The sequence below is a fragment of the Suricata suricatta genome, chromosome 12 (genome assembly GCF_006229205.1).
Source record: "Suricata suricatta isolate VVHF042 chromosome 12, meerkat_22Aug2017_6uvM2_HiC, whole genome shotgun sequence".
Taxonomy (NCBI): Eukaryota; Metazoa; Chordata; class Mammalia; order Carnivora; family Herpestidae; genus Suricata; species Suricata suricatta.
Window position 1 is genome coordinate 90717837 of NC_043711.1, and position 15031 is coordinate 90732867.

A 15031-nucleotide genomic window follows, 5' to 3' on the forward strand; every position below is an offset into this window, starting at 1 on the left:
TAACTCTGGCTTCTTTTGGAGGCACAAGCTCAGGGGACCTAGTAACATTGGGGTTATAACCCTCAGCATGCTGTTGCCAATAACTGTAGGTCATCTACTAGCTCTGGCCTCAGTTTCCTCATGGGATAACGAGAAGGTCTCTGAAGGCTCTGATTTATCTTAAACTGGGTGGCTGATGATGAATTAGAAGAATTCACTGGCCTATGCTGTGCCTTGGAGTATGGGATGCTCTCTCTCTGTTTTCTGGGGAGAAAAGGTCTGTTAGGACAGAGATTCCTCCATTGTCCTCCTGGCCCCTGTGCTGCAGGGTCCTCAGGAGAGCTCAGGCTTGGTGCATAAAAGTGCAGTTGTCAAGAACAGAGGGATGGGATACAGGAGAAATTTAACAGAGGACCATGGGGAGGGAAAGGGGAGAAAAAGACTTAGGGAGAGGGAGGGAGGCAAATCATGAGAGACTCTGGAATACTGAAACAAACTGAGGGCTGAAGGGGGAGGAGGGAAGGGGAAGTGGAGTGATGGGCATGGAGAAGGGCACTTGTGGGGAAGAGCACTGGGTGTTATATAGAAACCAACTTGACAATAAACTATAAATTAAAAAATAAAAAGAACAGAGGGATGGCTGTGGGAATCCAGCCTTCTAGGGCACCTCGGTGTGCCCTCATGCTGCCAGGCTGCACTCCCAACCTGCCGGCTCCGGTCCTGTTTTACAGGGGCAGGCGTCTGAGGATCCAACAGGCAAGTTACTCTCCCTGGCCACAGGGCCACATGGTGGCTGAGTGCAGAGTCTGGGCATGAGTGAACCCAGGGCTGCGGGCTCCCCGGGCTGCACCGCACCACGCCACTGTGCTCAGCTCCAAAGTCCAAACGCTGGTTTTTAAGATGGCACTTAAAAAAAATAGCAGCAGTGTTTACAAATATCATTTCCTGTGTTATCTGGTACTAACAGAAGGAAGTTAACTGGGTACTTTGTCTGTGTTAGGTTTTGGGGTTAGATGCATAAATGTCAAGTTCAGGTGACCTAGAAAACCTTTCTGGGTCAAATGACTATTTCAGAAGTTTTTTATTTTTCTTTTCTTCCTTTTTCATTTTCTTCTTCTTTTTTTTTAACTGTCCCATGATTTAACGCTGTCGTTGACATATTTCCCTTCCAACAATGCAAGCCCTTTGTGGCATGATTGAAGGCTTGCTTTGTAGCGCTGGAGAGAAAATATCTCCCGAATCATCTGCTGCTCATTGTCTCAGGCACTTGTGCACCCCACCCCCCGCCCATGCCACAGCCCCCCCTCCCCCGACGCACGCTCATGTGGCCTCTGGTTAATTGTCTTTGGCAAGGATCAGTTTTGGGACCTGTTCCCAACCGCTTGGAGGATAGATCATTGTCAAGCACAAATGCTGGCAGTACTGGCAACCTGGGGCTCTAGACCACTGACCACAACCCAGCCTCTGGGGAGGACGCGGGGATTGGACAGCTGTGCCTTTGCAGCGGAGCAGGGCAAGACCGTGAAAGTGAAGTAGCCTTGCTGTTAGAACATTGACCCTGGGTTTGAGTCCTGATTCTACCACCTACCAGCTTGTGTGACCTAGGGTAAGCCACTTAACCTCATGGAACCTCAGTTATCTCATCTGTAAAATGGGACCCTTAGTAGCAGTAACTTACCTTAGGGTTGTTGAGAAGAGGATATGAGTCAGAATTTACAAATCAATTAAAGGAGTGCCTGGTTGATGCATGCAAGCTCTGTGTAAATGTTGCACAAATTATTAGAATAAATAAATGCTCTTAGTGGTAGTGGGCGCTATCGTAAATCACCCAGGTCCTTCCTTAACTGAGATTCTGCTGGCTGTCCAGAGTGGTGGCTGCTGTCGCCTCTCTAGGTATTGCCTTTGGTGGCAGGAGGGCGCCTTTCCCAAGGTTCTCACCCTACCCCCAGGCAGCCTGGGTTCAGTGGCTGGCTCACCTGGGAATGTAGCTCTCCTGTTGAGCTTCCCCAGCTCCAGAGCTCTCCTGTGGACAGACTGCTGCCTCTGATGTGACCGCATCACCTTCAACTTGTCCCTTTGCCCACTCCTGCCTCCCCGCCTTTCCTGTGGTGCCCCCTGAAAAACTCCTACCTTCCCTCTCAAGGTCTGTTCCCAGGACCCTGCCCTAAAATTGCAGGTAGCCACCAAACACTGAATGGATCTTGACATTCTTTTAAAATACATTTATTTCACTTGCTTGCACTTCTAGAAGATCTTTGAGAAGTGGCCTTGGGGGTTCTGCACCATTCCTGTCCCCCATCTCTGGCTAGGCACCATTGACCTGCCGTGGCAAACTTCCCCTGCTCGGTAGGGTCCTGGCAGAATAATTGAAGGTGGGTTGGTGATTTCAGGACCCTCTTCTGGTGGAAGAGGAAGGTCTAACTCCTGGACAAACCCCAAAACTTAACACCGACCAAGCTGCTAAGGGACCCAGAGAGCCTCAGCCATTCAAACCCTTTATGTACAAAAGAGGAAGGTGAGGCTCTGAGGTAGGAAGGTATTGTTGAAAGCCACACAGCGAACAGGTGCCTCTCCTCTTCCCCCCATAGGAGATAGCGCTTTGGGAAAATAGGGGGACAGGCTGGTGTTAGGAGTCAGACATGCAACAGGTGAGTGTGGTGTTACGGTCCAGTAAATGCTTTCGAAGTGCCCCACGCCGACGGCAGCCAGTCAGTCTCTCCGAGGCTTCCTGGATGGCAGCATGGAGTGAGTGGGAGTTAACTGCAAAGAAAGGGAAGGCAAGGGAGGTTTCGGCTGGGGTGGGGGGAGTGCAGAGCCTGGGTGTGTGTATGTGAGACCTCCTGGAAAGGCAGAGCAGGGGAGGAGCCCAAGTGAGGGCTGGGAGGCCACCAGCATGATCAGGTTGGCAGAGGGCAGGTTCTCAAGTGCTTTCAAAGACTTTGCCCCAGTGGGTAGGATGGGACTTGAAGGAGAGGGTCCTGGGAAGAAGCAGACAGGGGGCCTTGTCTTTCCTGACCTGTGCTGGTCCCTCACTGCCAAACCAGGTCTCTGCATAGGAAATAGTTGTGGAATAAACGAGTGAGCGGACAAGGAAGGGAAGATTGCTCTGGAGAAGGAGGGCTCCGCGGTGGTGTGGGAGCAGGGACAGGCACAGGCTTTGAAGACACCAGCTCGGGGTTGGGAGGGCATACGGCTCAGAGCTGGGAGTTCAGGTCCCTGTCTTCCCTCCTCCCACCAGAGGGGCCCGCTGGCGCCAGCTGAGAGGAGACTGTGGGTACACTTAGGGGTGCAGGTGGGACCGGCCGACAACACACGCACCGGCATCTCCTGCCACGAAAGCCCGGTGGGAGGCCCTCGGAGGCTGAGCCATATCTGATGGGGTCCTTGCCCTGCCCTTGGACAGCCTCATCTGACCACACCCCGACCCACTTCCCAGCCTGCTCTTTCCAGCCACAGGCAGCGTCCGCAGGCCCCTTGGTAACATTCCCCCTCACAGCGGCCAAATGAAAATGTTTGTTGAAAACAACATGTGCATAATTAAAGCTTAATGAGCGCTTGTCTGTTTGGAATGTGCAATTAGATTTATAATCGGGGATGGGAGCGAGCTCCAAATGGCTTTAAATGGAGCTGAGAGAGAGGATAATTTTTGCCATAAATCTGCGGTGGCGCGGATGGTGTATAAGCTGCCACCGGCCCACCAGGCAGCCATGCTGTGCCCACTGGGCTGCCCTGTCCATCAGGCTCTCCTGGCAGCCGCAGCTGGCTAATGGCCTGTGCGAGACTCACCAGGGGTCGTTGAGGTGGTTCTGATCCGGGTTGGAGCGGGAGCTCCTGTGTGTTTCCTGCCTGCAGTCCCTGAGCTCTGTGATCAGAGCTGACTACGGAGATGAGGGTTGGTGCCGAGTCCAGCTGCTCTGGTCTGTGGGGGCTTGGCCAGGCAAGGGGTCCTGTGTCCTCACCATGTCACCGCTGGGCTGGGAGGTTGCTCCCTATTTTATTCTCTGCCATAACCCAATGCCTAGAACTCAAGTAATAGTTGTTCAATGAGTGGTGTGCCTCTGTACCAAACTCTTGCCTTAAACAAATCACTCTCTCTCTGTGGGCCTCAGTTTCCCCATATCTATCACAGAGAATTCAGCTATTGCTGATGTGGACTCTTCTATCCCCAAGGTTCTGGGTCTGGAGCAGAGAGTGACTGGGACCACATCTCAACCAGCGCCGTCCAGTAGAAATGTAATCCACACCACATTTGTCATCTTAAAATCTCGAGTAGCCACGTTGAGAAAAGTGAAAAAGAGGGTGCCTGGGAGGCTCAGTCAGTTAAGTATCCAGCTTCAGCTCAGGTTATGATCTTTGGTTCATGAGTTCGAGTCCTGCATCGGGCTGTCTGCTCTCAGTGTGGATGGAGCCTACATCAGATCCTCTGTCCCTCTGTCTCTCTGCCTCTCTTTCTCTCAAAAATAAATAAACATTTTTAAAAAGGTAAAAAGAAACAGGTGAAATTAATTTTAATAATATATTTTAGTTAGCTTCATATATCAAAAGTGTTACCACTTCAGCATGTAATCAATAGAAACATATTGATGAGGCATTTTACATTCTTTTGTTGTTCTAAATCTGAGACCTGGTGTGTATTTTACACTTAAATCCATCTTAATTTGGACTAGCTGTGTTCCAAGTGCTCAGGGGCCAAATGTGGCTGGTGGCCGCCATACTGGGCAGCACAGGTCTAGATAGAGAATAGCTGGGGCCGGTTGAGAGGGTCTGCTTCTCCATCTGTAAAATGGGGACACTGACTTCTATCTCCCAGAGGTGGCAGGTGCTGGTAACCCCAGCTGTAGTGATCACTGTATGTTTAGGTCTCAGTGTATTTTATGACTAAAACAGGCAGCACCATCCATGCCAACTCCGGTCAGTAGTGGGGAGGAGGGCCCTGCAGTAGCCACAACACTGGGCTTGCTCACAAGCCTGCTCCCAGCCCCACTGGGCACTGTTGTCCCTTACTGGTAAATGAAGCCCCAGGCCCAGAGTTGTGAGGTCACCTGCTCTGGTCCATACAGCTAGGAAGCAGTGGGAGTGGGAAGCCAATATAGGCTTTTAGGGGATCAGCAGCCTGGACTACAGACTCAGCTCTGCCATATTTTGGCTGTGTGGCCTTGGGCAGATCCCCTAACCTCTCTGGGCCAGTCATAATGTTGGCTTTCTCAGTGGGCAGAATAAGAATGTGCACTATGCCCAGCAAAGTAGGTACACCAATAAGGAGAAGAACTTTCTTGGAGAGAAACTGATACTTGATATGTAGAAATAAAGCAGGAAAGTCATCACCATGGAAAAAAAAAAAAGCTCTCAGACTCTCTTATGAGATTTTAGTTTACAAATTTTATTTCAGATTATGTATGGCAGGTAGAGGCATCAGGGGTCTTTCCCATGTTTAAGGCTCAGAGGTTTGCATGAAGCCCCACTCAGTTTTGTTACCTATGGAAGAGAGACAGTTATAGCAACCTCTCAGGGTTGTTCTGAGGATTAACTAATAGAAGTAATAGCTGACAATTACTGAGTACTTTCTGTGTACCAGGCACTGTTGTAAGTACTTTCTATTTATTGACATATTCAATCTAAAGGATAGTCATACCCATTTTCCAGTTGAGGACATGGAGACACAGTAACTTAGTTTAAAAAAATCACACAGCTTGAAGAGCAAGGCCAAGATTTAGACCTAGGCAGCCTGGCAACAGGGCCCACATTTGTAACCAGGGTACAATCATGCTTCTCGAAGTGCATCGGTGCCCGAGGCTCTATCCCTGCCCCCTTCCATCTGCCCTGTGCCTCTCTGCCCCTCCTTCCTCTTCCTGGTCCTGATGCGCATCTCTCTGTGATTCTGCCACACAAAACCGCACTCTCGGCAGGGCCCAGAATGAAGCTGCCACATTCACTGCCTCTAGCTTTTGAGCCGCGTTTTATCTGTGCAGAAGGAGTGTTCTCACGGCCCGATGTGGGGGCAGGCAGGCGCAGTGTACGCTGCTTTGATTGTTTCCTCTTTAGATCTCTGTGAGGTGCATCTCTCATGCCTGCTGCTGGCTGTGCTGGGGGCTGTGCATCCTTGGTCTTTGATCTGTGTCTCTGTGCAGGGGGGTACGGGGGGAAGCAGCTTCTATAGAACAACTGTTGCTCTGGTACTTGGAGTCAAGGCCAGGCTTAGAACTGGCTGGTGGCTTTGGGCAAGTTCTCCAGCCACCCTGAGCCTTGCCTTGCTCATCTCTGCAGCAGGGCTGGTCATGCAGCCTTGGCATTTCTGGGAGGGTTCCAGTCATCACGAATGAGGTCTGGTAGGTGCTCACTGGCCTGAGCTCACAGCAGCCTTGCTCTTCACCTGCCCAGTGCCTGTGTGTCTTCTATAATGGAGCTTCCAACTTACCTTTTCAGGATGCCTCTCTTGAGAGGCCCTCTTCCTTGCTCCCACTCCCCCATGATAACTTTATCCTGCCATTGTCACAACTGTCAAAGAAGAAGCATTATTTGATATTTGGAGTGCTGAACTCATTGCTATACATTGCAAAGCTAGTCTCTCCATATCAAGCATGAGCTGAGCTTTGTAGGGCTTTGCGGAGCAGAGGTCCTAGAGTATAGGGACTTTCATAAGCGGGAGGTTCTGGGACTGGCTGAGCCCCAGAGGTGGACGTGTCGCTATTGGAATAAGACTGACATTGATTTCTGGACCTTCAGAGGCTGGGTGAATGAGAAGCTGTCACTGACCAGTTGGGACAGGCTTATGACAAGTTTTTTAGTTACTTGTTCCCCTTAGGACTATGGCCGAAGAACTGCCTGTCCTTCTCAGATTTGGAGAGTAGGAACATTTGATTCTTTGCAGCTTCTCCGTAGAACTGGGGGCTCCTTGAGGGCAGGGGCCCCCAGTTCAATGGAGGGCAGGGGCTGTGTCAGAATCATTACAGTGTGCCTTGGGTGTTGGGCACATAGTATGCACTCTCTAGACATTGTTCAATGAACAACAGTTGCCCCCTCTGTAACCTCAGAATCCCTTTGCTTTTACATTTCTGTTCTTGTGACAAGTTTTATTTATCGTAAATACTGTGTCTGGTATTACTTGGTACATTGTGGGTGCTTAGTATATGCTATACAAGGGTGTGGACTGATTTCATTTTGCTTTTGCATATTTAAACTAGATCCTACCCCCAGGATGGAGAGTAGGAGTAAATGAGGGCAAGATGTGGGTGGGTGGGGTCGAGGTGAATGGGTAGACCTTGAATAGGATGGACATACTTCACCTTTTCAGACAGAAAGAAAGGAAGTCAGGATGGATGTGTGTCAACAGTGTCAGGGAGGGAGAGATTGGAGGGGATAGCTAACAGCCTCAGTGACATAGGAGACGTGGTCCTGTGCCAGATGGTTTTGGCTGACACGGGGATAAGAGTTTAGCACATAATAGCAATAATAGGTTAAATCCAAGGTCACACACAACTAGTTACTGGTGGAACTAAAACCCTAATTCAGGAATCCATGCTGTTGCCTAGTATGACACACCACATATAGAAGTTGAATTAAGACCAGAGCGACTTGGGAAGGAGGCTTTACAGTTGGGCCCAAGAATGCAAGTCTGCAGCAGCAAGGAAGACCACTAAGGGTGGAATGCACAGCCAGAAACAAAAGACTGAGGGCGAGTTGGATTTCAGTGGGTAGAAAAGGGGAGGAGGGGGTGCTCCAGGCTGACCGTGGGACAATGTGTGTAAAGGCAGGGGCTCTGCATGTTCCTGCAACTTTTAGGGAGAACTGTGGGAGCTGAGGCTCAGGGCCAGTTGCCATGGAGAGTCTTGTGTGGCACGGCTAATGATGTGTCACTGCAGGGTTTTGATCTGAGCACTGAAGTGATCACTAGTGATAGCCAGGGTGGAGGATGGATGGGGGGTGGGGGGAGGAGCTCAGCACAAAGCCACTGTGGCTTGGATTGGGGGGACAGAGGCGCGACAGGGTTCAGAGTCATCCTGGAGGTACTACCTGTGTCCTGTGCAAAGGGTGACATCCTTTCTCATGGTGGCAGACCACTGGAGAAAGAGAAGATTCATGCCCCATGTCATGAGTTCAGTATGGGGTTTGTGGAATTTGAGATGCTCATGGAACAGATGTCCAGGGGGAAACTGTATATTGGAATCTGCAGGTAACTTGGCTGAAGATAAGCATTTGAGAGTCAGTGACATGCTATAACCCTAAGAAGTCATGACAATGTCCATGGAAAGTGTGGCTAGAGTGAGAAGGAAATACCAGATACTGTTATCCACCCATCTATCCATCTTACTCACCCATTCAACCCACTCCATCAACCCAGGCATCCCACCCATCTGTATCTCACCCATCATTCCAGGCATCTTCTCATCCACCTATCTCTTCATTCTCACCCAGCATCCCATCCATTTATCCATTCATCCCTCTCATCACAAAGTCCACGCATCCATCTGTCCTTCCTACTCCCCCACATATACCACCTTCTATATCTGCTATCCAAATCACTGAGTCATCCGTTTACCTACTGGCCCAACGATTCCATTCATTCCTCCAAACCACCTATTTTCTCTATGTACCTAAGTGTCATCCATCCATCCATCCATCCATCCATCCATCCATCCATCCATCCCACTGACCCACCAATACAACCACCCACCATGAATCCACTCATTTTACCCATTACAACTATTTCCTTCTTTATTCACTTTGTCAACCACCAGCCACATGTGACTTTTGAACACTTGAAGTGTGGCTAAGTCTAAATTGAGATGTGCTATAATGTAAAATACACACCAGATTTCAAAGACAGTACCAAAAAAAACCTGTAAACCATCTCATTCATAATTTTTCTGTTGATCACATGTTGTAATAATAATATGGTAAAAATATTGGGTTAAATAAAATGTCATTAAAATTAATTTCCCTTGTTTGTATTTGCTTTTTTTAGCTGTGGCCACTAGAAAATTTTAAATGATATAATGTAACTTGCATCTGTGACTTGCATTATATTTCTATTAGACTGCGCTGATCTATACTATCACCCATCCATCCATCCATCCATCCATCCATCCATCCATCTATATTATTCTTCACTCCCTCCTTATCCTATCCATTCATCCATCCAGTTATCTCATTTGTCCTTCCTGCAGATATTTAGTTTACAGCTTTTATGAATCTGTGACTTTTATGAATCTGTGACTCTGTGGGTCATAAGAATGAGGAAACTGAGGCACAGTGCAGCTAAGACACTTGCTAAGTGTTGGAGCATCATCTGCCTCTTAAGATCAGGGTTCTCACCTTTCACCTTGGCTGCCTATTTGCTAAGTGTCTTTAAAAATAAAAACAGGATCTAGGTTGGGAGGGCTGTTGAATAGAGGCCCAGGGACCCCTCTTGCCCAGGGACCACACGGCATGGGGGAGAGACAGACCTTTTAGAAGCTTCTGTGAGCAGAGTCCCTGGTGGCCGTCATGAAAGGGTTATCCCTACACATTCGATATTTGCAAAAAATGTGGGTCCTTTCAGATTCCAAAACTCATTTCCATGACAAAACTCTTGGGAAGAGAAGATGAAGGTCTGGCTTTTGCAGAACAATCTTCCAGCTGTAATGAGGACTGAAGATGGCGATGGGAAAAGGAATTATAATTAGAATATGAAATGGGGAAAATTAATCTATTCCAGTCCGTGGTAAGAGGATGTTCTCCTGGCGTTCCATGGAAATTCTTAGGCCCTTATTTCCCCTGCATCTCCCCCACTCCCCAATTTTAAAGCATACAGAAGGTTGTGTGGTATGAAAAAAATAGTTTTGGCTAGGGACCAATAGATTGTGAAATATGCACAGAATTTAAGTTCTTGTGTATCTTTGCTTGTGTATATTTCTACATGCTCATGCCTTATATGTTTGTGTGCACATTTATGTGAGTTCTATTTATACAGTTGCAGATGAATGTATATTTAACACATCTGGGCAATTCTTCCTGTCCATGTGTGCATCCTGTGGGCATTGAGGACCAGTCATGTGAAGGGTCTTATGCTTGTGCTGTGGAGGCCTGGGTGTTGGTTTGTGTTACCTACGGATGTGGTACGTGTGTGACTCAGTGCATTCGTGAATGCTGTATTGTGTGTGACAGGGTTCCCCCACTGGTTTGTGGTGTGTATGTGGTCACCACGCTTGGGCACACTGTGTCTGTCATGTACACTTGTGTCCACGTACACTCAGCCTGTGCTGTGTGGTGGCTATCGATGTGGGCATTCTGGGGTGGCCCTGCTTTGCTCTTTGACTTCTCCCCTTGGCTTACCCTTTCCCCCAGAAAGCAACCTCCCCAAAAGGGCTGAGGAGGTAAGTCCCAGGCCATAGGACCCTGGGGGCCAAGCCAGAGGAAGCCTGGCACTCTCGGGATCATCCCTTCTTTTTCCTTTCCTTTGCAAGAAGTCTGGCATGGTGGAATGCTAGACAGAGAGGAGACAGAGGACAGATGTCCCCTACTACCACCACCTCGGGTTCATGGCTGCTCAATAGCCAGGCCCCAAGTCTGTGTGTGCTCCCAATGTATTGTGCAAGACTCCAGGGAGTAACCAATCAGAGGCTGTCCAAGGCACTCCTTGGGAACCTCTGCCAACTTCTCAGGTCCCTTGAAAGCAGGAAGCAAGCTTTCCTCTGCTATGGAGAAGCTCTTTCTTAGTTGAATAAATGAGTGAATGAATAAACCCATAGGGGCCGGCTCTGGTGACCTTATGTGGTCCCACTGGCCAAGCCCCTTGCATCCCCCAGCACACACACATCACAGTCCAGGATTTTCTTTCCTCATATCCCCAGAGCCATCCCCCACCACTCATTGCAGATAATGCCTCCCTCCCTGAACCACTAACACATACTTATTATGTGCTACCCAGTATGTGCCAGGCCCAGGCTAATGATTGGTTCCATAGTGGGGTGCAGCAAAGCTTTGATCCCCCCTCTTAAGGAGCTTCTAGCTAGTGGGAGAGACCAAACCAAAGAACAGACAGCCCGCTGTGAAGCCCAGCTTGTCACTAAGTGTGCAATTAGAGGCAGCTGCTAATCCTCCCAACCTGTTTCCTTGGTTTTAAACAAGGAAAATAATACCTGCTTCACTGGGTTGTTTTGAGGCTGAAATAAGATCTTTTATGGAAAGCGTTTTGCTCATTACCAACCATATTCATTCATTAACCAGATATTTGTTGAGTGCCTGTTGTGTGCTTTGGGGAGAGCAGACAGGTTTCTCCTTTTGCTGTGATTCCGTTGAAGTCAGCAGTTAATAAGTGGGCTGGTCAGTGGGGCTTGGGGGGACAGCTTCCCTTGATTCTTTGATACATGTTCCCTTAGTTTTAAACTATGCCATACTGTTTGATTATTGTTGCTTTATAAAATGTTTCAGATATCTGATTAAACTCCAGTCCCCCTCCATTTCTAGTCGTTCTTTCTTTTAAGACATGCTTATAAATTATGTGTAGTTTTTCAAAACGTTCTACTTTTATCAAAGTGACACATGGCCATGGTGACACATCAAAAAGTACCCAGGAGCTTAGTCTCTTCTGATGCCAGCCTGTTCCAGGTGCTGGGGTGGGGGGTTGGAGATGACTGGAAACAGTTCTAGCCTCCATGCTGCTCCCACTCTGGGGCAGAAGACAGATGTGGAGACAATCTGTGTTGTAAGAGAGACAGCTGGAGGAGGTGAGAGCATGGCAGACCTCCTGGAGGAGGTGGTTTCTGAGCAGGGCCTTGAAGCATGGGCTCCAGGTGCAGTGTGGTAGACAGAGCCCTGCGTTTAGGGCCAGTGCCCAGACTCTAGGCATGGTCCAGCCATTTCTTTTGTTAATCCTGCAGTCACTGAAGGACTCTGCCTCTCCTTGTGCCAGGAAGACATTTGGGAATAGCCATTAATCCTGCTGCCTTGATGGGGAGACTGCCCTAGGAAAAGAGAATATGAATGGTGCAGTGGTTTCTTCATTCATTCATTCAGTAAACAATTATTGACTTTCTGCTTTGTGCCAGGCACTATTCTAGGTACTTAGGAGGCAGAAAGACTAAGACTCCTGACCTTCAAGAGCCTCAGTTTTAATAGGGGAAGTCTACTGTAAGCAGTGAACACAGTAAATAAGTAAACGATATAGAATGCTAGAAAGTGAAAGCGTGTATGGAGCAAATGCAGCAGGGCAAGGGAGTTGGCACGGATCGTGGTGGTGGGCTCGCAGAACCCACACAGGTGGGAGGCTGGCCTCAGAACCAGTTGTCGAGAAAAGCCTCTCTGAGTGACGAGGGTCCAGATGGTCTTGTGCGTGACTGTGGGAGGGTAGATTTTTACAGTCTCCATGAAGGTGCTTGGCGATGCCTATCAAAATTATAAACGCACATACTGTTGGACCAGCGATTATTCAAACTAATCCTACAGATAAACTCACACCCATGTGAAATGATAGACGTACAAAAATATTCATGAGAGCAATGCTAGAATAGGGAAAGACTAGAAACAACTCAATTGCCCGTGAGCTCACCTAGTTAAATATATCTGTTACATCCATACTATGGAATACTAGGTATAGGAAGACAGAATTATGTTCTGATATAAACAAGTTCCCGAGATGTGTTGCTAGGATAAAAATAAGTTGCAAAACAGTGTGTATAGTATGTTGTCATTTATGTGAAAGAAACTGCTGTAAACTGTATGTATGTGGACCATCTCTGAAAGGATCTACAGGAAGCTGGTAGACGCGGTGGTAGCATCCGGAGAGAGGCAGTGGATGTCTGTCTGGGAGGTGGGGTGGGAAGCAGACTTTTCACTCTGTTGCTTTTTGTGCTTTGGAAATTTTGAGCCATGTGAATATAGCCTAATAAAATAATTAAATTTTCAATTAAAATAAAATGGCCAGTTGCCATGGGGGCCCCACTCAGATCCCTTTCCTAGCCTGCACAGCGATCTCCCATCCGCTAGAACACTGGCTGCAAATGGCCCACAGCTGGCACAGTTCTCCAGGGACCTGTCCTTGGCCAAATGGGGCCTGCCCTGTTCAGAAGATGATGCCTTCCCCTGTCCCCTAAGGGCAGCCCACAGCCAGTGACTGACCTAACTCCTGGTGCCATGCATGCCCTGCGGCACCCCCTGGGATCAGGCTCCAGCAGGCCTCCAGCTGAGATCATGTCTTTGCCTCGCGACTTCCACTGCCCCGTCCTGCTTTCCTCTCTCCCTTACAGTTTCCTGAAGAGCACTTTTCAGAAATGACCGGCATTTGAATCCTGGTCTTAGGCTCTAAATTCAGGGAACCGGATCCAAGACACCTGTCTCAATGGAAGAGAACTTACTGGGCATGAGCTACGCGCTCCACTTGTTTGGGTGAAGCACCCCACGAAGAAGGGACTACTGTCATTATCCTCATTCAACAGATGAGGAACCTTGGAAGTTCAGACACCAGATCACGCATCAGGGGAAAAAGCCAGTGGCTCCAAAGCCCACACTTCCCCCACGACACCTGCTTCCTACTGCAGGGAGATCTTTCTGAGTCCAGAACTGGCAGCTTCTCAGAACACAGGATCGCAGTTTCCGTGTGTGGTTTCTACCACAGTCCTCTGCCTGTGGACACAGGCATCCTAAGGGGCAAATGTGAGAGGGCAAAAGTTCTTAGGATTGTAAGACCTGGAGGGCAGGTCTGGGGCAGGTGCCATGACCCCAGCGCTCTGAAGATCTTAGCCTACCTTCATCATGTGGAATTCTAGCCAGCTGATAGTCTGATGTCATTTTGACCAAGAGAGACATTTGCATAATTCCAGGGCTGAGGAGCTCAGTATCTGACCAGGAATAGCTGCCTGTGGACAAGGCAGAAAAATCTTCCTCTCTTCATCCTCTCTGTAATGAATAGTGCTAATCCAAGCCCACAGGGGCCACAGGGCGGGGGCTGCTCCTTTCACTCCAGAGGGAATCCTGCTTAAATGGGGTTTGGGCATCTTGGGCTAGAACTTGGCTTCTCCAGGCCCCACAGACAGACCTTGTCCCCCAATGTATTCAGTCCCCTGACCTCCTTGGGCTTCTCCTGGGGCCTTCTTGAAAACCATACTCAGACCTGCTTCTCTCTCTTTCTCTGTTCCAGTTTGATGGTGACAGTGCCTACGTGGGGATGAGTGACGGGAACCCAGAGTTGCTATCGACCAGCCAGGTGGGTGCTCCATCCTCCTGTGTGGGGGTCCGGCCTGGAGCTGGCTGGGGCTCAGCTGCTCCAGGGTGGGGCTGGGATGGTGCAGAGTAGCGGGGCCTAGCCCATACTGTCCTCTCTCACAGTGATCAAGAATATTGAGTGTCCCCTTAAAAGGGAAAGTCCAACTCGGACTACAGTATTTTCCATAGATCACTTACCGGGCTCATGTTGGCTTAAAGTGAGCACCTTTGAAAACTTGGTACAACTCAAAAAGTGTGGCCCACATTCCCCGTGCAGAGGAGAGGTTTTCAGCTGTAGTGAGGAGGAATGTCACATGCTCTCTGGTACCATCTGCCTCTTGCCGCCACACAGCACCCATGGGACGTACACTGGCACAGAAGCACACACACCCACACAAAGGCACGCAGAGTTCTCCTGCCCTCTTAGAGTTGTCTAGTGCCACTGGGGAAGTCTGTGGGGTGTGGCGTGCAGGGAGGACAGCAGAGGAAGCCCCTGCTGTTCTCCCTGCTGGAGAGGAAGTGGAGTCATCCAGAGACAAGGCTGTCCTGGTCCCCAGCCCTCTGTGAGTCCCAGATGCCAGCTAGAATCTGAATTTCCACTGAGTCTGGTCTCCAAAAGTTAAGTTTTCTTTCAGCTGGCAGCATTCTCGCTGCAGACTGGGATGCTGGGGAGGGTCCTCACCGCAGACTGGGAGCTGGGGAGGGTCCTCACCGCAGACTGGGATGCTGGGGAGGGTCCTCACCGCAGACTGGGATACTGGGGTGGGTCCTCACCGCAGACTGGGATACTGGGGTGGGTCCTCACCACAGACTGGGATGCTGGGGAGGGTTCTCACTGCAGACTGGGATGCTGGGGAGGGTTCTCACCGCAGAC

At 49.3% G+C, this 15031-nt stretch overlaps 1 protein-coding gene across 7 annotated transcripts in view; it reads left to right on the forward strand.

The window, feature by feature from the left end:
- TOX2 (TOX high mobility group box family member 2) overlaps positions 1–15031 on the forward strand; it is a 134282-nt gene that overhangs the window by 38288 nt on the left and 80963 nt on the right. For all 7 annotated transcript variants that reach the window (XM_029918592.1, XM_029918595.1, XM_029918596.1 and 4 more), the window contains one exon: positions 14093–14158. In XM_029918592.1, the coding sequence (XP_029774452.1) occupies positions 14120–14158 (39 nt within the window). In that variant the 5' untranslated portion in view covers positions 14093–14119. The remainder of the gene's footprint in view (positions 1–14092; positions 14159–15031) is intronic.